The 25,214-nt window shown below is 36.9% G+C and overlaps 1 protein-coding gene across 2 annotated transcripts in view; it reads left to right on the plus strand.

Moving 5' to 3' along the window:
* DPYD (dihydropyrimidine dehydrogenase) overlaps nucleotides 1-25,214 on the plus strand; it is a 794,994-nt gene that overhangs the window by 500,916 nt on the left and 268,864 nt on the right. For both annotated transcript variants that reach the window (XM_078072719.1, XM_036111511.2), the window contains exon 15: nucleotides 16,819-16,887. In XM_078072719.1, the coding sequence (XP_077928845.1) occupies nucleotides 16,819-16,887 (69 nt within the window). The remainder of the gene's footprint in view (nucleotides 1-16,818; nucleotides 16,888-25,214) is intronic.

Genomic DNA, 25,214 nt, shown 5'->3' on the forward strand with positions numbered 1-25,214 from the left:
TATACGCATCTATTATTCACATAGATAATTTGGAGGAATATAGTATACATTTAGCAAATGCTTAAATCTCTCTGGCTTGGCTGAATAATTTCTACTGAGAAATAATACTCCAAGTTATTAGAATATATTTAAAGAGAAAAAGGAAAGAGATTGCTTAGCCTGATTCAAGAGGCATACCTATGAGTATCTTGAGGAAAAGAAAAAAAAAAACCTCTTGACAGTAACCACCTACTATATTGTGAATTCTTCATAAAGAAACAACAGAAATCTGTATCACTCTGAAAGTATTCTGAAGGAAACACTTTATACTGTACTATAGCACAAAAAGTTTTTTACTAAGAAGATGGATTAGATGAGCAGGAGGACTACTACATTTCTATCTCTCTTTCTTCCTATCTGTCCCTCATTGAATACTTTTGTCTCAAGAAGGAACAGCATGGTGCCCAAAGAAGCTTCCCCTGGGTCTTTACAATCTGTATTCATTCTTTTATTTAGTAAAAATGTAAGAGGTTTTTCTTTTGCTTTTATACTTTTTGTTCCAAACACAAGGCCAGGAACCATTTGGCCTTTGTTCTTGGTAGTTGAAAAATGTAGCATATGGTAAACCTTTTCACTGAATAGGCATTCACGATCATGCATGTGAAAATGCATTAGAAGAATTTATGAGACATGTGGGGACATGGGCTGCATCTGAGACTAAAATCCTCATCACAAGCTTTTATAGGAGTCTACTATGATGACTTGATGGTGGGGGAGGGAAGGATACCTCTCTTTTCCTTCGTTAAATGATAGAACAATTGGTGGTGGTTGTAAATAATTCAAAAGGGTCTGAACCAGACTTTGTCCTTTAAATTGAATTATTCTAGAGACTGTTCTTTGCCTTATTGTAAGTAATTAAAACAATCAGTGCTATAGTTTTTATAATATGTTTTGAAAATATATAGAAAATATTTAAAAAGAAAGCATTTGATGACCCAAAATTTCAGTCTTATACCTTTTTCCCCAGCTCTTGTTTGTGTTTATCTGTATGCAATAATTCCTAAGACAAGTGAATGCTTATAAATTTATTTTTTAAAGAAACTTTCAAAGTGGCAAATCTTATATATAGTAAGAAAAATGTATAATCTACCCTTAATTTAGAGGATTACAAACCCCAGCCATACAATTACTTCATTTTAAAAGGCTACTTTTCTCCTGTGTGTTTTGAAAGTTTCCAAGATCATGTAATTATATGTGAGAGACAGGAGGAAGAGATTACAAAACAAACACCTCATTGTTTTTCCTTAAAAACAGCATTGATATCAACATCTGTGCATTCATGAGCAAACCAGAAAATATGAACATTTAAGAGAAAAAAAATACTTTATTTTCAAACTTTCAGTATATTATTGTGAAAAACATCAAATTTTAAGCTCTGCAAAAATCCTTCAGAGTTTGCTTTGGATTAGAATTGCTAATGCATTGATTATAGACAAAAGTGACTTTAGCCCAGCATTTGAAATGGTTGATACTGGAATTAGAAAATTTTATGAAATGACTAGTTAGAGCAAAGAAATTTGGGGATTTTTTTCCAATGTGATTAATGAGGTGTATACCCTTTGCATGCATTGCAAATATTAGTGCATATGTATTATCTTAGAAGTATATAAGTAGGCTTGAATACCATTTCTTGATTTTAATTAGGTTACATTGCCTTTTGAGTATCTTCATATAACAGGTAATGTGAATTTAACAGGGACTTTGTTGTACACTCTGTTTTATTTTTATAGTATGCAAATAAGGACCAAATGCCAACACATTCATTATGCTGTATAAAGTTTATACCAGAAAGGTTCCAATCACTTTGAAAAAGGTCCTGTCATTATTTCTATTGTAAATCAGTATGTCAAGCTTCTGAGAAGGAACATTTTGAACTGAAATATGGAATATAGATGAAATTCTAAGATGTTTACAAAGTGTGTGAGACATTTTGGTTGATTCTTGTCAACAGCATATTAAGGCAAGGGAATCATTTATCAATATTCAGTGATACAATGAATGTTTTATTAATTGAGTATCATTAATCATTATCCTGAAAAGCAAAGCATGTTAGAGGATCTGTTTCTGTTGCTGTTTACCAAGGTGCCCATTGTTGGCGGGTGGGACAGCTTAAAATGGAGGAGGTGAAAGCGCATGAGTCCATACATAGCTCCCTGTATGGAAAGGTCAGATTGACGTGAGGGAATTGGTGGGGATGGGACATGTTGAACAGGAAAAAAGGAGAGCAGAAAAGAAGTGAAAATTTGTGTAAGAAGAGTACACAGGATCATTAGTTTATTCAGTCAGCCAATTTTCCCTCAGCTTCTTCTCCACTGAAGGAGATGGCCTCAGGGGGAGGAAAGGTGGTGAGTGAGTATTTACAGAAGTGCATAGCAGAAACACGGGTGCAATGGAAACACTTAAGTCTCATGCAGAACATTATAAGAAAGGCTGACAGCTTGGTGGTTTAGAATGCATGCCCTTTAGACCTCTCAGGTAAAGGGCATGATTCCTAACTCCCACCCCACTCCCCAACCCTTCCTCCCCCAACATTGCAGCCGGTCTCAGCATGCACTCTATCTTTAACATGGCATCTGTTTAGAATAGCGGCCCTCTTTGGATCTGTCAAATCAGGGATATATATACATGGTTGTGGATCACAGTTCTTAGAATTTTTTCTGGGTAAATAGGAAAAAAAATTTTAATCTCAATTCTGATAAAGCAATGTGAGCCAAGAAACATAATTTAATAAAAAGGTGTCCTAGATATTAGTGAATTTCCTAGCATTTTAGTGAAATCTAAAAATATTCTTAAATATCTATAAAATATGAATCTATCTATAAAATTTTATTCTGTGGATCCATTCCTTTTTTAAAAATATGTTAATTTACAAATATAAAATGCCCACAGTGTGACAGTATAGAAAGATCAAAGGAGCATATAAAGATGCTTTCTACCCTTTCCAAGGACATATTTTTAAAAGTCTTATCTGTGGATGTTTAAAACCAAAGTATTGCACTACTTCAAAATGTCATTGTTTGCACTCTAACTAAATTGTAGAAAATGGCAAATCTGAATATGACATTATTCTCTTAGTCATAAAAATTATCATCGGATTTCATTGAAAAGTATTTAATGTCAAATACACGACACCATGTAATTCTCAGAATAATCACTATGAAATAAGTGTGGTAACCCAAATCATTCCCATTTTATAGGTCAGGTAGCTGATGCAGAAAGACAAATAATATGTTTGTATCCGATGACTCATTTCCCAAGTGTGGGGCATCTACTACATGCCAGCACTGTTTTGTGTACAAAACAACAATTCTTACTCTAGTGGAGTTTACATTCCAGCTGAGGGGAGAAAGACATTAAATATAGTAAATAAGAAAATGATAGAAAGTGCAATGGCAAAGAAAATAGGGCTGGGAGGGGATGGTTTGCAGTCTTTACGATAGAGTGTCACTGAGGCAACGCCATTTGAGCAGAGACTGGAAGGAGGTGTGGGGGAGTACCTGTGGATGTATGGGAAAGAATATGTAATGTGGAGCGAGCAGCCAGGGCACAGTCTTCCAACAGTGAACAGCACGTCCCACAGTGAATTGAATTTAAGCTGTCCTATAGAATTTCTATAAATTAGTAACATATATTTGGAAAAGAGTAAGTTGTGTGTTTTTAGAAGTCCTTGACTTCTTAAAAGCATTGCATTTAACAAGCATATATTGCACATCAACTATGCTATTTATTTCTTCATTCAACAAATCTTTTGTGAGTCCCTCATAGGGGTCAAGTACTTTGGTAAACAGAACAGGCAGTCTCAGCCCACAAGAGAGATATATGCTGAGATAGAAGACCTAGCCTATGTCCTCCAGAAGCTTACCATCCAGTACTTAAGACACGATACCACTAACTCACACAACAGAATTATCTAACTGAATGTGCATTAAACATGCAATCATAGTTAATGAGATCAAAAGAGCTACATCTCATAAAATAATTAAAATAACACTTAGTATTTACATAAAAGTTTCATTTGGGAATTTTAAGTCTTTACAGAAAATGTTTCAATAATCTTTACAACACCCACGTGCTATATGTATGGTATTGGAAGAAGTGCCCAAACTATTTAATGCAGTGCATCATTCGATGTAATTATCTTCAGTCTTCATTACTTTCTTTCTAACTTCTTTTTTTTTTAATTCCTATATTACATTTTAGCACTGTATTAATTATTAGCCTTACTAATTTATAAAAGCAGTTCATTAAATGCAGATTTGTTATAGCCTCTAAATAGAAAAAGTTTAGAATTGGAATATAGATGCTTCATGACATTTTTCAAATCAGCCCTTTTATGTGTCTTTGAAAGGCTGTATTCCTGAATGAACCACATTAAAACAGGCAATGTTTTATGACCTTTTAAGTAAAAGCAAAATGAAATCTCATACACAGTTTTATGTAGGAAACACACCTTTTTTGTGTGTACAGTAAATTCAAATCTCATGGTTTCAGTTGACTTACTGCAACCGCAGTGAAGGGTCAAGAGTGATAGAACAACTCGAATCCAATTAATCATCTTAGATTAAAGTCAGTGCCAAAGTCATGCTATGAAGACAGTAAATGGCTTATAGGTACAAAAATATATGGTAGTCATGGTAGTTTCATATATGTGTTTATTCTCCATGATTGCAGCAAGTACAATAATCTTTATAGGGATGAACCAGAAAATTTTTAAAAATTAATAATAAAATAACAAAAGGCCATCCTTCCTTCTATAGATATTTATTTATAAAGTACATTAGGTGCTATGCAATGCTGAACTAAATGATAAAAAGCAAAGGTAAATAAAAATTAGCATGTTCTTCCATTGAATGGCATAAGAGAAGACATTGGTATAAATAAACACGCATCTGGGAGGCACTGTGACAGGAACTGGAATAGAAATAAATGCACTGCGCTCAAATACCCAATAAAAACAGTGATTCTATCTCGAGGATCATTGAGGTGGTATGAGAGAAATTAGCTCTGAGTTAGACCTTGAAGAATAAATAGGAGATATACTGTCAGAGGGATAGGGTGGTACTCTTAAGGAGAAAGACCAGCATGGGGGATGTCCTAAAAAGACATCTGGTGGTCAGTATAGACAGGGGACTCAGTTTGGTGTGTCAAGATATAGAACAGCAGTGGATTTGGGGCCAGGTTGTAAAGGGCCTGCACTATCCTATCTTCATTCCTTAACATGTTTAAGTTCTTAGGAAACAGTGAATCACTCATTAGGTGTTGCTCGCTTGGTCTTCCCTCTGACTTTATGATTTCCTAGGCAGTTCCATCTGCCTATCAAGCGTAGATGGTATTCATGGAGTTACATTGAAATCATGCATTGGCCAAGAACATCAAAATAAGGTTAGCCTCTGAGAATGCAAGTAATAAAAACTGTCATACATTGAATGAAATCCACCAAGTGTAAAAATAAACCCACAAGGTTTTCTATAAATGTATGATTAAGGAACACAGAAAAATGATTCGGAGAAAAAAAAATATTATAGCCAGATAATTCAAGACTTGGATTTACTCTTATTAGCTGAACAACCATGAGTAGTTGTTTAACCTCTTGAAATAAGTTTTTTTTTTTCCTATCTGTAAAATGGGGTTGATAATTTCTATATTGTCATGTTGTTCTAAGGATTAGAGATATGCATGTGAAATGCTTAACACAGGGCTTGGTACATGTCAGTACACAACATGGGCTTCACCCCAAATTTAGTGGATTGGAACAACTATTAATTTAGTTCAGAATTCTGTGTGTTAGCAATTTGGGCTGGGCTAAGCTGGATGGTTCTTGTCTCAGCTCATGTCACTTTATCTGTAGTCAACTTCCAGGTGGGCTAGGGGCTAGCTGGTCTTTGGTGGCCTCAGCTAGATGGCTCATCCCTGTTCCATGTGCTCTGATCCTATAACTGGCTGTGCCAGCTTGATCACATGGCTAGGCAGGACTTCAGCAGAGTCAGCAGAAGAGGACAATGCCTCTTCAAGCCTTGGTTTGGCACTTGCACAACATTGGTTTTGCCATGTTCTGTTGATCAAAACAAGTCACAAAGTCAGTCCAGATTCCAGGGGTGGGTAAATAAATCGCCCACTTGATGGGTTAGCTGCACAGTGACATTGCAAAGGAACATGAATACAGGGAGAGGAACACTTTTTTTTTTTTTTTTTCCCTGAGTACTCTACCACAAGAGGGTTAAGGATGCAAAATCAACTGGAATCTCTAATGTAAATTGAAAGGATAGGAAATCAATATGGTATAGTCTTAATGTAGTAGAGAGGAACTTGGAGGCAAAAGACCTGAACTTGATCCTTGCTTCTGCTATTGATTAACTTGACCCTGGTAAAATAAATGATCTGTGCTCATTATTCTCAGTATAAGGTTTTCTAAATTCAAAATTATTGTGTGGAATAAATGAGATAATGTGTCTGAAAATGTGCATTAAGTGTACATATATAAATATATATAATGGATTATTATTCTTTGATATAAAATATACTTTATAAGAGGTTTCTGAACCTCTTACCTTATACCACCTATCTGTCCTTCTCATTCTCTCTCTAGAATGTAGAAATTTACTTACATTTAGATATTGGGATTGGTAATAAAAATGTACATTACTTGGAATTCCATTTCTCAGCTACCTGTTCCAGTATTCCTTTGAAACAAATATTTATTGAATCCCACTTATGTACAAGGTTTAATATTAGGTGCTAGAGATATAGAGAATGAAAAAAGCCCTGTCCCCCAAAACTTCAGTCATATCTTGAAAAACACACAAACAACAATTTAATGTAATATGATAAATGTTGTAACAGAGAAATGGAAAGGATGCTGTGGGATTTCAGAAGAGGGATGCCTGACATATTCAGGGGGGCAGGGTACACAGGGAAGGCTTTCTAGAGAAGGTAATGTTCAAATGAGAAGCAGGAATTTACTGGCTAGAATAATCTAAAATTCAGATCCAAATGCCCAGCTGGTTGGAGACCATGGTTTTGGACCCTTGCCTGGATAAACCTGGTTCATACCTATGCACCCAGCTCCATTCCCCCATGAAGTATATCCATTCATTTCCCCCAACACTAAATTGAACTACTTGAGATTTCTTAGAGTATATTCCTTAAACATGGCATCCCATGCCTTTGCTTCTGTTGCTCACTCCACCTGGAATACTCTTGCCTCTTTTATTTCTAATCAGTTTCCAATAAACACCCATGGATGATTTCCGAATCTAGTAAGAGTTGCTTTTCTAGGATATCGTCCCTGATTTACACAGGTATAAATAATCACCCTTCCTTTCTGCTCTCATTATATCCTGGCTCATACACTATAATTATTTTTGTATCAATTTACATATGTCTGCTTTATTATACCATATGCTCCTAGAGCACAGGGACCATTGCTTATTCATTCAGACAAAAGGAATAGACATATGGTCAGGAGAATGAAGAATACATGTTACATTCAGAAAGAACAGTAATTCAATGTGGTTGGAGTAAAAGTAGCATTGTGGTCTTGTATAGCTAGCTTATTAAAAAATTGGACTTTATCCTGAAGTTGGAGTTGGAAAAGAAGTGTGATATGATCAGGTTTGTGTCTTTAGAAGGATCTGCCAGATGGCATAGGCTGAAAAGAGAGATAGGGAGACTAATAAGAAAGCTACTTCAGTAATCCAGGGGAGCAATGGTGAAGATCTTAACTAAGACAGTCATGATGAAGAATCAGAAATACTTAGAAGAGATCATTGGGAGGTAAACTAGAGCAGTACTTCTCAAACTTTCCTGTGCATAGAATTACCCGGAGATCTTTGAAAGACCCTGATACCTAGGCCTAACTACATACAAATGACCTTAGAATTCTTAGGGTTATTATTATTATTAATTATTATTATTACTTTTGTCTCCAGGGGATTTCAAAGCTTAGCTAAGTTTGAGAACCAGTGGACTGGAGTATACTTGGTGTAGGCAATGAGAAAGGAAGAGAGAAAAGAAATGTCCTAGTTTTCTAACTTGGGATGAAAGGGTGGAGTATATTTAACATGAAGAAATAAGCAAATTCAGGGCAGAGAAGTATAAGTTTTATTTTGGGCAAATTGAATCTGGGGGTTAAAAGGTAGTTGGATATGCTGTTCTTGAACTTAGGAGAAAGATAGAGGTTGGAGGTGTACACTTTATAAATTTTTTACATACAAATATTATCTGAAATCAGGGTGAATGTGATGTCTAAGAATGTGTATGAAGTGATACTAAAAGAGGACCACGAGTAGACCCTGGGGGCATCATCATGTAAAAGGTGGCCAGAGGTAGAAGAGCCTGAGAAAGAACAAGAAAAATACAAGTAAGGAAAGGAGGTGTCTCCAAAGCTCATGTGGAGGAGGGTTTCAGCAAGCTGGAGTGGTTCACTGTCTAAGTGCTGAAGAGAGTTCCAGTAAAGATTTGTGTGGAAAAGTATCTAATATATTTGTTGAGGTCACTGGTGACCTGTGGAGATGAGTCCCTAGACACAATAGGGACAAAAACTAGATAAAATATATAAAGAAGTGATCAAAAGAAGAGGAAAAAGCAGCCATTACTATAGTTCCTGAATAGTCTAGTATTTTTTTTTTTTTTTCCTGTTCTAATGGAAAATATCTGATTTTTCTATGGAAAGTATGTGCATATTTGTTTAACTTGAAATATGACTTTTCTATGTTAGGAATAGTTGTATAAGCAACACATTTGTTAGTCCAAAATAAACAAAGAAATGATGAGTTTTTAAATAATATGAAAAGACAACTTTAAGAATATTCTTCTCATCTGCATACATTAAATAAGCAGCACCCATATAAAATTTGAAGAACTTACGAATTTCACTTTTAATGTCCTATTCTCAATGTGTACATTTTAGGAAAATTGTACCAATCTCACTTTTGCTTATTTGTACTACAGTATAAAGAACAGTTAAAATTTGAATGTTGTACAGTTAATTAATATTTAATAAACATTTTCTTAGTTTAAATGTCTTTGAAAATCACATGTCTCATGCTATTTTTCCTCCTGGATATAATCCCAGTAGTGTTAAGGGATAATATTGTTAAATTGTTTGACAAAACCTAACTCAGCTACTTGTAATTTACAGTTGTTCACCTTTGTCACTTCACAGTTTTTCCCTACTAAAAAATTTAAGTTGTCTTGAAGCTGAGTTGTTGACTGAATTTCCAATGTAGTTCATAGTATAGTTATAGAATACCAAAACAGTGTTGCCAACATAAGTGTTTAAAGCATACACTTTAAGTAAATGGGAGTTTGAGGAGATAGCCAGCTTGTAACCAATTCGGAGTTTTATGTTGTTCTTCACCTTAATTTCTGATGTGCAAACTTTATTATAATTCAGTTTGAAAAAAATGCTTAATAAAATCATTTTATTATTTCCATAAGAGTAATTTTAAAAATAATTTAATCATGAATTGTGATTCTTTAATTTAAAAGTTAGGAAGGATGACAATAGAAGCATTCAATAATGTTTTCTGTTTTGCTTTTTTTTCAGAATAAGTGTCCTATTTTTAACTTTTGAGGGATTTTTCTAGGACAAACAACATGCAAAATTTGATTCATAAATTATTATAGCTGGCATTTTATATGTTTTAGAACATTAATGTATCATAGCAATTAGATGTCTACACAAAGAGTATACATTTTAAGTTATATTCAGTAGTCATGAATCAAAATGAAAGTCAAGCTATGTAAAAATGCAATTTAAAAATATTCTTTATAAAGCAGAATTAGGTATAAGAATGCCCTTTCATGAAACACATCACATTTTAATGACCAAAGCACCAAAAACCAGTCTTTTTTTTTAAGATTTTTTTATTTATTCATTCATGACACAGAGATACAGAGAGAGAGAATATAAGCAGGGGGAGAAGCAGAGGAAGGGGGAGAAGCAGGCCCCCCGCTGAGCAGGGAGCCTGATGCTGGGCTCGATCCCAGGACCCTGGGATCATGACCAGAGCCGAAGGCAGACGCTTAACCATCTGAGCTACCCAGGCGCCCCTAAAAACCAGTCTTGATAAGATGGGTCTCAATTATAAAACATTCTGTAAAACAGGGGCTCTGATCTGTGTTCCACTGTTCTAAATCATATTATCCTTTTGCTTTTACTAATTAATCTCCCTTTCCAGAAACATTGCCAATCCTGATTAAGTACATGTGCCTTCATGGCATAGGAATCTTAACCATGAGCTCTTGGTAAACTTGCTTTCCCATTTTCTTGGATGACAGCTCAAGTACTCCCATCTCTCCCCCATATTTTTAAATCTCTATCCCCCATTCTCTTTCCTGTCAAGAGACCTCATCTACTACTTAAGAAAATGTAAACACCAGGAAGGATAATTTCACCTTTTCCATACCAAATCTATAAACTCAAGTGTATCCATACCTATTTTTTGTCTCTACTTTTCTCTTCCACTCCATCAAACTGGAAACAGTGCCTCTGCTCTTATCAGAGGTTACTTCCTCTACTTATGCAATGGATTCATCATCACCTCTCACCTTCTCAACAGGTTCTTCCTCTTTTCCAGATCATTCCCACAAGCATAAAAACATACTCAAATATGGCCTATTAAAAAAACCATCTCTCACTAAACTTCCCATAACTCTTCATCTACTGCCCCATTTATCTTTTAACTAGCCTATCAAAATCTTGGGAGAGATGTGTGTATCACTTCTCTCCACTTCATATTCTGTTCACTCAGACTATTCCAGTCTGACTACTGTCCCCTCTGCTTCACTGAAACCCTTCTTGCAAAGGTTACCAATGGTTTCTGTATTGCCAAACTGCATGGACAATTCTCTGTTCTCTTACGCAAACTCTCAGAAGTATTCACCAGAGTGGGTTGCTCTTTACTTTTTGGAACACTTCCCCCTCTTGGCATTTGTGACATCACATTCTCAGGAGGCATCCCGGGCCCTCTTTTTATCTGTTTCATTCTCTTCCCTTTGAAGTCACCTAACCAGGTAGCTTTAAATACTGTTATATGTTGAATTTTCTAAAATGGACACCTTCATCCCTTCCCTCTTTAGTGAATTCTAGATTTATGAATACAGTGATACAATTTATGTCCTCACTAATGAGATGCTTACTAGACATTTTATGTGTAATATATTAAAACCGAACCTCTTAATAATCCCCCACTAGTTATTTTCCCAGGCCTTGTTCCATCTCAGTAAAGTGTCTACATTCTACTCAGTAGTTCAAGCCAGTAATCTAGGGGTTATCCTTAATCTCTCCTTTTCTCTCATCTTCTGAATCTAACCACTGACCAGTTTTATTGGTTCCAGCTCAGAACTGTCCACCTCTCTGCATTTCCATGGATATTATGCAAGGCACATTATTTCAACCTAACTTGTAGGGACAAGTTTTCATCCTAAAACACCTTCACTCCATTCCCTCTAATTTAGTGAAAAGCATCTTTTGCAAATGTAGATCAGATTATTTTATCACTCTCCTTTAAACCTTTCACTGTCCTCCATTGCTCCTATGTAAAACCCAAACTCCCACAGGGTTCAGCTCCCAGAGATTTGGCTACTGCCTGCTTTTCTCATTTTCTCTTATATTCTTCTTGCCCTAGCATGAAACTCCATCCATGTGGCCTTCGATTTTTCTTAAATATGCCATGCTCATTCCCACTTCGGTGTCTTTTGTACATGTACTTTCCTCTACTTAGAATGCCAGTTGTCACCCAATTCCCCATCCCATTCTTCAGTGTAAGATGCCTTCTTATCTTCCATATGTCAAGTCGCAGAGCCCTTTACTGACCATTGTCTGATATGGCACTACATACCCTCGTGATGTCCTCTATAATGCCTTCCTAACAATAATCTTGACCTGGAAAGATTCCTAATAATGCTTTTTTAAAAACTTGTTATGATTATTTTCCCTCCCTAAAATGTAAGCTTCAGGAAGGCAGGGACTTTTTCCGTTTTATCACTTTTTAGTTAGAATAGTTATGGGTACATAGTACAAGAAATACTGGTTGAATGTTCAATAGAAAAGACTCTAAGTCCATGTCTTAAACTCTTTTGTATGTCATTTGGTGTCTACCTCAAAGTACATGCTCAATTTCCTTATTAATTGATTAACTGACATTGTTTGACTCTCCCACCAGACTGTATATCATAAAATGTAGGATGTAGTTCAAACACTACATAGCATTTGGCTTTTACATATGAACTCTTCCAATAATGTTTTAAAATATGAGTTATAAAAAATGGAGCACTGGGGCACCTGGGTGGTGCAGTCGGTTGAGTGTCCACCTCTTGGTTCCAGCTCAGGGCAGATCTCAGGGTCATGAGATTGAGCCCTGAGCTGGGCTCCGTGCTCAACACAGAGTCGGCTTGAGATTCTCTCTACCTCTCCCTCTGGCCCTCCCACTTGTGCTCCCTCTCTCTCTTTCTCTCTCTCTAAAATAAGTAAACAAATCTTTTAAAAAATGGAGCACAAAAATGGTGTAATTTAAGTGAAAAATTGGCAAAAGTTACTCTAATTTTAAAAAAAGTTTCGTTTGATATGTATTTCTGGTAATATTGCATGATGTTTCACAATATAAAATAACCATCAATTCTCTTTTTTCAGAGGAAAAAGAAACCTTATTCTCTCTTGCTTGACTAAAAACCAAGCACAGTAAAACACTGAAGGACTTTCTAATCATCAAAGAAAGATTAAGTCATGCCCAGTGTCCTTTTAGTGTTAATATCTTTTAGCCTGACCCTTTGAAAAATCCTAATATCTTTTAATAAAGAATAAAATGATTTGGGGGTCATCTTTATTCCACTGAAATAGAATGTCACCACATATTTTCCCAAAACATCCCTTGGTTTTAGATTAAGGATATTTAAACTATGAAGACAATTTGGCATTTTAAAAATAAGGTATAAAGTTATTTTTCCCCTTAAATTTACTTGACTGTCAAAAAAATTGCTTAGGAAGTTATTTCAAAAGTGCCAATTTTAGTTTTGCCTGTAATAGTTGTCAAGACGCTAAGTGAAAGAAACCAGAATATAACTTGAATTTTCTTGAGCCAAAAGTGGTGTTAGTTTACACATGCAGATACATCAGTGGTACACCTGGCTTGAAAGTGGCAGTAGCATGGATCTCTTCCCATCACGCATTCTCTACCTTCCTGTGTCTGCTTTATTTTTCCCGAGTGCAACTAGCTTTGGGTGGAGGTGGCAGGGTGGGTGAGGTGAGGAGTCAGTCAGTGGTCACCAGTTGCTCTGAACACCATTCCAGTTTAGGAACCAATGAGAGAAAAAATCATTTACCTTCCCAGCTCCAGTGCAGGACTTTGGTGAGAGCAGAATAGCTGATCACAATGATTAGCCCTGTTGGAGATACTTTGTCAGTTTTTTGGGCAAGAATGTAGAGTCTGTTACAGATGAGGAAAGAACAGGCTAGTGCTTGGCTGCTCGGAGCACACAAATAAAACCTACCTCTACCTATTAACATAATGTTTCTTTCCCACGTGTGGTCACCCCTCTTCAATGACAGCCCACCCAAAATCATTCTCAGTCACTGCATTCCAAGGCATTTGGTGGCACCAGTACTCTTGATGTTCAGGACAATTCTCTAGGTAATATTTATTTCTCTCCATCAAGCCCAAATGTGGCTTCTCATGATCCTCAGGACTTGTAGGGCAAATGATGACTTTAACCAACCCTGGCACAATCAATATGTATTTCAAGCAATAACAGCTTTATCAAAATTAAAATGGCCATTTGGTAAAGTGGAACCAGGTTAGACACTAGTTGAGAGCGTATATCATATCCTTTTGTCAGTGCTAGTAAACATTACCTCCTGGCAGTGGATTTCTTTGATCAGCCTATCTGCCTAGCTGGGTCCTGCCCACTAGAAGGATCTTCCCTGTTGTCCCCCATGTAGCCAAAGAGGGGCACTGGAGAGGAGAATGTTGTGCTGATTTGGCACCCACTTCATATTTGTATGGGAATGTGAACTTGGGGATTACTTTGTCATAATTGGAGGCATGTTTGGTTTTTGTTTTTGTTTTTTGTCTTATCTTGATTTAAGTAATAAAACTCCCTAAAAACCTTGGTCTATTGTTTGTCACTTTAACCATAGAAGAACTGGTATCTAACGCTAAAATCATTTTTTTCATTTTGAATCTTTGGATCTAACCTTGCCTTTAATGTTTTAGCAACAAGCCTAGGGGCTCCACCCATTTCCTAAATCTCTGTATTTACGGTTTTTTAGTTTTGGTTTTTTTTTTTTTTTTAAGATTTTTATTTATTTGACAGAGAGAGCGAGAGAGCACAAGCAGAGGGGAGCAGCAGAGGGAGAAGGAGAGGGAGAAATAGGCTCCCCACTGAGCAAGGAGCCCGATGTGGGACTTGATTCCAGGACCCTGGGATCTTGACCTGAGCTGAAGGCAGATGCTTAACTCACTGAGCCATCCAGGTGCCTGTATTAACTGTTTTGTTTTTAAAATTTGTTTGTTTTGTTTTTACTTGACCTTGAAGCCACTGAGGACAATAGGAATCTGTCCCACCTGCCCCCAGTTGATTTTCCTCTCAAATGGAGTCCCTTATTTTTTCATGCAAGGGATATTCACCAGGAGGTATTAGTTTGGTCCTAGAAGATCTGGTGTACCCTGTGGTATTCCTCACTGGTCCGTTTCAGACTGGGGAGCGGGGCAGGATATCCCTGAGATCTCAGATGATGTGGAAAGGGCAGAAAGATTATCTCTTAACTGAAGGTTCATAATTTATCCTGGTGACCCTTTTTTAGTTTGCAAATGGGCAAGCATGGAATTTGACTCCCCCCCCCTTTTTTATCCACTAGAGAAAAGGCCATAGATCATTATTACATTTTGTTCCAAATTCTTAAAAGCTGCATCCTCACTGGACACAAATGTTGAATCCTGAACTCGTCCCCAAATAATTAGGCATTCTCAAGTGTCCTCCTTTGTTCATCATTTACTTTCTCCCCTTTGTTCCTCTCTCTAAAGAGGAATCTATCTGAACCTGACTTCTTATTTCTCATCATTGTCCCACCTTTGTCTGACTAATGTTCTGAGATTTCTCTCAGTCCCTCAGATGCAGACTCTCAAATCTTTTGATTCCTCTTTCTCAATTGCTCCTTTTAGGACATAAGTCCTGTGTATTTTAACATCTGACCCTTTTTCCGTCACCAAACCAACACCTGCATTAGCCCTGCTCACTCTTTACTTTGACTCATAGTAATTATTTGCCAACAGTTTTCATCAATTGTTTTTTTCCCTTCTCTGACTCATGATATTCATTTCTGCTTACTTTTAAAAGGATGAGCTGATAAAGCAACTCCCCTAAATCTTTGGTGACCTCGTTCATTTATTCACTCAGTCTTATTGTGTGCCAAACACCATGCTGGTTATTGTAGATAAAATGATGAATGATGCAGAGCAGTCCCAGCTCCCATGGAGATGATAGTCTCTCAGGAGAGAAAAAATTAACTCAACGTTACAGACAGGCTTGTTGTCTTCATGGTTTTCAGAACTCTCTCCAATATGGTCGCAACTTATTTTCTGTTTCTCTCAATGTCAAAAGCATTCATCCGACTTTTGCAACATATCTTTGTTTTGTTTTCTAGACATATATAAAAAAAGCTGCATGTGGTAAGAGCATAAGGACTTTGAGTGGACTCTTCCACTAGAATCTGTGACTTTAGGCTTGGCACAAACTCTTTGCGTCTCAATCTCAGTCTTTAAATGTTAATGATAAAAAATTACTGATGTGTATTGAATACTTATTTTGGGCCAGCAAAATCTAGTGGTTAAAAGCACAGACTCCCGGTCAAACTGCCTAGGTCTGAGTCCTGCCTCTGCTTCTTATTAGCTATGTGACTTTTACATCTCAGTGCCTCAGCACCTTCATCTGTAAAATGGGAAGAATAATGTTGGGAATGATTAAGTGAGTGAAGTAAAAACCATTAAAACAGTACCTAGCACATCATAAGAGCTATATAAGTTTTTAGCAATTTCTGTTATCACTTTTCTGGGTAGGTAGTACAATTATCCATATTTAACCAATGAAGAAACTAAATGATTTGCCTACACAGTAAGTGATAGAGTCAGGGTTCTAATCTGGACATTCTGGCTTCAGAGCAGGTAGTAGTAACTACTACTCTGTATAGCCTCTATTATAGGCTTACTGTAAGACTATAGTTAAATAATCAACATTTAACAAAGTTTAAAACTATAATGCACTATGAATATGTAAGGTATCATTATCCTTGTTGTAATAAGATATGATTGAAGAAGACACTAATTTATTTCTTTTCCATATCCTAAAACTTTTAGCTATACCAGTAATTATATTAATGAAGATTTCCATGTCATTGTATAATTTAGACAACCCTTTCACATACACAAATTTATGTGATTCCCACTATCACTTTCTGAGGTTGGCAAAGTCAGTATCATTATCTCCATTTTAAAAATGAGAATGCTTAGGATCAGAGAAGTTAAGTAACTTACATAAGAATTCAAAAATAGTAAATGAGAAAGTCTCTAACCTAAGTCTGAAGCCCTGAATCTCATCCTTTGCCTCACCATAATACACTGCTGTTTTTAAATAATTTGTCTTTCAACAGATCAAAAACTAATTTTTGTGATATGCTTTACCATTATAAACATATATGTGTAAATATTAATATACCCTTGTGTGCAAAACACCCTTGTGTACAACCATTTGAACTGACATTCTTTCCTTTTTTTCCTTTTGAAGATTGTGATTGCTAGCATCATGTGCAGTTATAGCAAAAATGACTGGATGGAACTTTCCAAAATGGCTGAGGTAATGATTTCTTTAGTATATATTTATTTCTTCTCTTCCATTTTTATTAGTTTTAAATAAAAAGCTGCCATGAAAAATAGCCCAGTAGAAGTAAAATTGAATGGAAAATGGTAACTTAAAACATTTCTATTATAATTTGTTTACCCTGTGTTTTCATTAAAATGATGGAAATGTAAATTTAAAAGGAATCTATTCTATAAAAGTGGTCCCTTGGATTTCACACACTACCTAAAAATCCTTTATTCTTTGAATCCATATACTCTTTATTTGCATATTAAGCAAATTGTATATTATGATGGATGCCATGATAAAATTTAATTCTACCTTTGAGAGTGTAACAGGATCTTACCTTGCCTTTAGGCAAACTAGTTTGACAGCGAGAAGAAATTTTGAATATAAAACTCTTGAATATTTAAAATATAAAAGGTTCATTTAATACTATTCTAGTGTGAATACAGACATGCATAAAATGGTAAGACAGAATGCTCCTGAATGGAACACTAGTCAGCAGGTTTTCTACAATATAAATTGAATCTTGCACAAATGCAAACAACTAACCATGTGCCTCAAATTTGTATTTCAAATAGAAAAATACATACCTAAAATTGTACATTTATATCCATCATGCTGTCATGAAAAATATTCTGGACAGCTTTAGCTGAGGTTTTTTGAAAACCGCTCAGAAATGTAGAAGACTACATCTAACAATACTTATACACTAATGACTCTACATTATAAAATACTATGAAACCTTCTATGGTGTTCAAAAATTGTACATTTTATTTGGATGTCTTAATACTGTGAGGGAGAAAAATGACTTCTGGGACTTAAGGGGGTGAAATTAAACATGATCAGTAATTGGCTTCATGATCTTTGATGCTGAGGCCACTTTATACGTGAATTTACCTAATTGACCATGAAATTTTCTACAGAACCTGTGCTTGGCATGAGCTTTGCCAATTCTAAGCTGACTATGATGAATGGCTTTATCATGCTGCTTGCCTCTGTCTTTCTGTGGAATAAGATACTTTAAATATTTTCTTCAGTGATGAGCATCAACTTTTAAATAAGCAAATTTTACTTTTAAAAACCTTTAATTAGTAACATACTAACCAACTTAAAGGTGCTTTTTACATTTCTCACATTCTATATCTAGTTTCTTTAATTTCAGTTTTATTTAATATCATTTTCTAAGTACGCATAGCAAAAAAAAAAGAAAAAGAAAAAGAACAACAAAAACAAAAGAAAGGAGGAGAAAAAGAAGGAAAAAAATTTTAAAAAGGAGAAGTTATGCTTTCCCTTTCAGTCAAACCAGTCTGTAGGATCTTTCCACAGGAAAGCAATCTACATATCAAGAAGGTCAATCTATAGATGGTGTCAATTAAAAAAAAATCTTCCCTATAATCTTAAAATATGAACTGTCCCAGGGCGTATCACCTGAAGAAGCTCTCCCCAGGCCTCCACATCCCCTGGAGGGCAACATTAGGTAGCATGATTCCTCATAGCTCCTCTGGTAGGAACCCCATAATGCTTTATAGAATCAGTAGTTGGTTTTGTCTTTATGAATGCATGCTTCAAAACAGATTAAAACAGACTTTTTTTTTTTTTTTTTTTTACATTGGAAGAGCCCACATTAAAACGAACCAACAAAAACAAAAAAGTATTTGAGCCAAAGTTACTGTACCACTTACAACGTACATTTCTTTGGGGGTGGTGATAATGGGCGGTAAGAAATCAAAGATATCACACCAGCTGTTCTAGCACCAGTTTTAAGTTCAGCAAATGACTTAATGTGATGATGAATATACTTTAAATTCATGAAGTTCCTCTCCTTGTAGTAGATTAATTTTTGAATTACGCAATAGGGAACTGAGGACGTCTGTTATGAGCTCTTTACTATTAGATCTGAAAACAGAAACGACACATGTGTTACAGCAGGACAGATCCAAATCCGTACCAGAACCTGAAAAAGTAAAGACGGAGAAACTCTGTGTCAGAATGAAAGTTTGTGCAAGGAACGATCATTATTATTTGTTTATTTGTTTCACCAGAGGCTACCGCTCTATTTTCCTATTCTAAATAAACATTTAAGACCATGTAGGTGGTTAAAAAAAAATAGAACCTAGGTACATTCTTAAAATATGGTAAATTCAACTGAATGCTATTTTTAATATATATCCAGTGTATCTTCTTTATCATGTGCATATTTTTTAGAAAGTTTTGTTTTCTTCTAGAAATAGAACCATACTGAACCAAGCGTTCCTTTTCACTCTAACCCAAGAATGACCATACTTTTAATGTCATCTTTTATGTATTCTTCAACTTGGTTTGAATTTGTTGTTTTTTGAACACCAGGAAAAAGAAGTGACCTCTGGAAAAGTTTTCACAGCTTGGTGTCAAATCAGAAGCATTGTTAGGGTCTGCTCAGGTTTTCGATATCTGATCACAGGCTTTCCTCCTTTTCTGGGTCACAGATGACCTATTCCAATTCCATGCAAAGGAAGATCTGTGAAGCACCTACTGTGTGCACGGTCTCTTGCCAGCCAAAACAAAGGTGACTAAGACATAGCCTCAGCTGTATCAGAAAGATACCATTCAGAAAGATCAGAAAGACACCAAACTGAACCATACTGAAAACTCACAATATCAGGTCTTACATAGATCTTGATCTCATTTTAATAGATCTTGGATCCATTTCTTTCTCAGTGTGCATTAGCTTAGAAAACAGAGCTCACGTCAAAGTTCACGTGAAGATGCTTGACTGAAGGCTACAACCCCAGAGCAGTATGAGTGGGGAGAAAAGGGAAATGGGATAGGAAGAAGGGAAAGCAGAGCCTGTGTGGTGCATGGCAGAGCTGGCTCCCACTTCCCAAGGAAATGGAGCTGATGGCTCAGTCACGCAGGACAGAGAACGCCACGTGAAATCGTCCTGCCTCCCAACAGCTTAGAGGAGAAGAAGGGTGAGAGATGTACCTACTGCTTCCTTTCTGTCTACTTGCTTGGACTGGTCAAATTTCACACCCCAGGGCTTTCCTTTCCTCTGCCCTTCTGGGGATTGTGTTTCCTGCCCCTTTAGGGGCCGCTGCTAAGGAAGTCACATGCCATACCATGTTGTGAAATGTTTCTTGTGTGGTGTTTCTTGTGAGATGTTGTGAGATCTAAACCCAGAACTGGAGGGAAAAGCCCGAGCCCCCTGGTCGGGCCTGGCTGGGCACTGGCGTTCCTGGAGATGCCGCTGGGATGGGCACGGACGGCTGAGGCAAAGCGCCGCTTTCGTGCCGAGGGAGCTGTGAGAGCTGGCCATGCCGGGAGTTGTGAGAACGGCAATAGGGCCTGTGGTCCCTTTTTAAGCGAGTGGCAAAAGCTTGAGTGGCAAGTAAGGCCATCAGATTCAAAGCAGCGTATAAATTGAGTGTGGCTCCATAGGCATCCTGCCACCCCAATCCCAGTTTATCTGAGATAGCGCCACTCATCTTCTTGCCCTCAATCCATCCGAAATCTTCCCACTATCTTTCTCAAGATGCAAACTCCTTGACCTGACCTGGACATGCTACATAGTCTGGCCCCTGCCTGTCTCCCCAGTGTTATCCTCAGTTTGTTGTCCACGTTCCACACGCACTGGCCTTCTTTTACTCCTCTGACATGCTTCCAGCTGAGAGCCTTTGCTCTTCCCTTGGCCTGGAATATTCTTTCTTGCTCACAGAATGTTCTCTCTTTCTCAACTCTGAGTGCCCTGACCAGTCTTGCTCCTTCTAAGCTCCTGTCCTCAGAAGCCAACTTACCATTAAAACTAATGAAACATAAGCTTCAGGCCCCTTCCTTGCCCAAGTCACTTCCAAGCCCCTGTACCTAAATTTCGTATTTGTAATTTTAATTAATTTTTTTCTTAAAAAAGGTTCCCCAATTTGTTTAAGCTTTAGGCTCCCCAGAATCTAGGTGTACCTCTGCCTGTGCTTTTCCTTTGTGGCATTTAATTAAGTAATCAGCAATGGTGTCATTAGCTCTTTAATGTCTGTCCTGCTTATTACAATGCAAGCTCCTTGGGGGTACAGACTCCTGACTGGTTTACTGCTTAATCTCCAAATCCAAGCACAGGGCTTTGCTTACCAGTGGGTATCTGTCAAATATTTGTTGAAGTAAAATAGGGGTACAGAGCTGGTGTAGTGACATGTGACAAACAAAAAGGAAGCAATTACAGAATAAATGAGAAGAGTGGCACTTTATTTGGCACTAATGAACTTGAGGTAATTGATGTACAAAGTAGAAGGTTTTAAGTCAAGGATCTGATGAGGGATTGCCAAAGGTCTGACCGTGATTGGTAGGATGACACAAGGAAGGTCCAGGGAAAGACAGGTATCAAAACCAAGTGACCACACTATTCCTAGCAGAGGGTCCAAACAAACCACTTAAAAGCCAGGTTCTTACCATTTTTTAACCTGAATCTGGGCTAGCAGCGTGTTGTGAAATTAAGTTGATGTTAGAGTGAGGAGATCTCAAGTACGCTGACGTAGAAAGCAGATAGGTGTATTACAGAAATGTATAGTAGCAGGTGGGTATAAGTCCCTGCAGAGTGACAGTTAGCAGGACAGAATGCGATCAGGAAAGGTGGACGCATCCTTGCGGACAAGAGATAGTCACTGACTTAGTGTCCAGTGAGGCCCAAGCCCGTTCAGGGTTAACCTTTGCCAAATCCAGTTCAGAGTGGTTTAAGATCCCGAACTTGTGTCTCCAGTTTGGGATAGTTGAGGCTAGATGACAGTGTTACTATGTAGAGAGTCAACATTGGACATTTTATATTCTTTTAACAGACGAAAGTAAGAGAAATTCAAGAACTGTACCTTTTGTGTCCCACCGAGGGAACACCCTCCTGGCTCTCTGGGGCTCTGATGCTTTTTGCCAGCTCCCACCTCCCACGGAAGCCTTCCTTCCCACTTGGGCTCTGATATACCAAAGCAGGCCACCCCCCCACATGGACATCCATCTTATTGTTCTCGGGCTCTGATACCCCACGCTGGGCTCTCGAGGCTCCTCCTGTATCCTCTTGGTCAGCTACCTTGCTCTGTCCCACCCAATGACTTTAAAATTACATTGATCAGGAAGGAAGGGAGAAGTAAGAAAGGGAGAAGAGGAAGAACTTTGTATCTGATTTCGTTGTATATACTGTACAAAGGTTTGTGGTTTTGCTACCTTAGTTTTTCTGAGTTTTTATAAAGTGATTCAGAATTTTAGAAACTACACTGCTACCACTATTCTGATAATTACTTAGTATTGTTTTTTTTCCCCTTTTCTTTCCCCCTCACCTGCTGAAGTATAAATAGTTACTTTAAATCCTTTTATAGAAGACTGGGGAAGGACAGGTTGGAGATTCTAATTGGATGGCTGGATGGACAGACAGAAAAACTGATAGACAATAATTGCTTATACTTGCATAATATTTACTATAGTCCAATGGCACTGTTCTAAGTCATTCACTTTTATTAAGCTTATAACTTAAAAAAGCAACCTATGAGTTACTTCGATGGTTTTCTGCTTTTTGGAGACAAGGAAACTGAAGCGAAGGAGAGTCAAATAATATGCCCAAGACCACACATGTAGTAGGTAGTAAAAGTGGGATTCAAACCCATGAAATCTGCCTCCAGAGTTGCGGCTATTAACATAGACATTCTCCTTCATATAAATAAATGGGTGATAAGTAGATAATGTATGAAATTAGAAACAGCAGATTTTCTATGTCATGGCCTTCACTAGAGTACTTTATTGTGTAATCATTTAGGTGAGGTAGAATAAACTCTGGGCTAAGTGAGTAAACTAAAAAGCTGTGACTAACAGGAGTCAGAATGCATGCCCAGTTTCAGTTAATTTAACATTTCATGCTAATTCAGCAATTAAGGCTTTTTGAATGCATATAGTTGGTTGGAAATGGAATTAACTGCCTTTTAAGGTGGTATACTCCTGTGATGAGAATATTCAAGCAGAGGCCAAATGAATGTTTTCTGTCTCTTGGTGTCACCTTAAGCAGGATTATGTCAGTTTTGAGATAATGAAAGGCCTTTTCAGATGTGTTTGGTGGGTCGATGTTTGTAGATATACATAATACTGGGGAAATCTTTATTAATTAGTCTCTGAAAAGCCTTTAACGGGGATAGGTGGTTTTACAAGATTTTAATTTTACTTCAAGTTTAGAAGCTTTAAGGATGTCAAATGTTACAACTTCTTAACACACTGTACCAACTTCAGCCTTGGAATTAGTGATTGCTAATAAGTTTTGATAGTAAGAACACAGGCTCTGGACTCAAAATGCTTGGTTTCAAAACCCTACTCTCACTTACAAGATGTGAGATATTAAGCAAGTCCCTTGAACTCTTTGTAACCTCTATTTTATCATTTGTAAAATGGGAATAATGATATATCCCACTGCAAGGAGCTTACTAGTAAAGTATCTGGCATATTGTAAGCACTCAATAAATGTTAGTTATTATCATCTACTATCACAGCTAATTGTAAGCTTCCACTTACATTTTAAGAAAGATGAAGATGTATAATGTAAATATGTACACAGATGCCACCTAAAGTTTATCTAATCCAAAATGTTGTTGAACTGATTTACTATTAATTGCTGCATTTCAGCTAAATAAAGAAGTCTAAAGGAAATATTTGAAATAACTAAGACTAAAAAAAAGGGCAATACTGTATATAATTGCAATGTACAATCTTTTAATTAAGCTGGTAATTCCCACATGATACGGTTTTTAGATAGGTCCTATTATGTACAGTTTATACTTGAGTAGTTGAACACAAAGAAGATTAACTGACTTCCTAAAGCATCCCCAATTCCTTAGCAGATCTGGGATTAGAACCCAGAATTTAGGCTGTGCTTTGTTCATGCTTACCACCCAATCAGCAGGGGAAAAAAAGTAGCATGATTCATGGTAATGTTCAGATAATATGAAGCATTTTAAAACTGAATTAGGGAATCAAAAGCCATAATGAAACCGTATTAGAAAAAAGGCTGGATGATGAAATGAGTTCTCACAAATGTGCAAAAGAAAAAGCAGACTCACTAATGAATAAGATGGGTAGGAAAGTCGACTGAGATATAGCTAACTAGAATTCTTCAATTTGTTGAGGTCCCACTTAAAATTTATAAAGCAGGAAAAAAGAGGCTAAAATTTTGAACAATCAGGAAAAACAGTGAGCCCTTGAAGAAACAGCTGTTGGCCTAAAGAAAGGTCTGTGATACACTTAGAAAGCAGTGAACTCTATTTTTAAGCCTTTGCGTGATGTGACAGACATGTTTAATGTTACGGAAATGGACTCAAGCCTCTAGTTGACCTTACTAAAAAGAAATTGTGGCATTGGAGAAATTCTAGAAGTTAGGTAAAATAATATACAAACTTGAATCATTTATAGTTTATCCCCCATCCCTCCGGTTACCATATTAAACTATTAAAAAAGTGTTTTGCTTGTTCTTAAGAGTTTTTCACAGAAGACTGGTCAAGAATTCTGATTCTTCACATAGTCTAAGAATACTTCGAGTGAACTATTGTGTTCATTTTCGCAGGACCCATTTGTATATTAATGAATTAATGAGCTAAATTAGAAGGAATCCTATTTAATTATTATAGACAAAATTATTTGCACTTCATGTTTCTTATCATGGACTTATTTTCAATGCAACACAATTGATTCTTAGTTAAAAAACATTTTAGGGACGCCTGGGTGGCTCAGTCGGTTAAGCGTCTGCCTTCGGCTCAGGTCATGATCCCAGGGTCCTGGGATCGAGTCCCGCATCGGGCTCCCTGCTCCGCGGGGAGCCTGCTTCTCCCTCTGCCTCTGTCTCTCTCTCTGTCTCTCATGAATAAATAAATAAAATCTTTAAAAAAAAAAACAAAAAACATTTTAAATTTTGCTTGTATGCATTCCAGGTAGCCTACTACATTTTTCTTTGCACTACGACTTCCAGTACCAATTATCCAGAATTAGTAAGATTTGTATCTATAAAAATAGAAACTGTGTAGGGAAGACTAAATGTGACGTCAAACAGATCTGGGTTAAAATCTGTGCTGTGTCACTTAACATACCAGGTTTGTCACGAACTCCCCTGTGCTTCGGTTTCCTTGTCTGCAAAATCGGTGTCCTACTAATCCAAGGACTATGAGAATCAGAGATAACAAATACAAAGCACATAGAGCAGTGAGTGTCCTCTTACAAGCACCGAAGGAATACTTGCTGTTGTATCATTGTTGTTACAGATAACTCTCATTTGAGAGTCAGAATACACCTCACAAGTTAGCTATCAGGCAGAAAATGGAAGAGTTTAAATTTGA

Source organism: Halichoerus grypus, chromosome 5 (genome assembly GCF_964656455.1).
Source record: "Halichoerus grypus chromosome 5, mHalGry1.hap1.1, whole genome shotgun sequence".
NCBI classification, from domain to species: Eukaryota; Metazoa; Chordata; class Mammalia; order Carnivora; family Phocidae; genus Halichoerus; species Halichoerus grypus.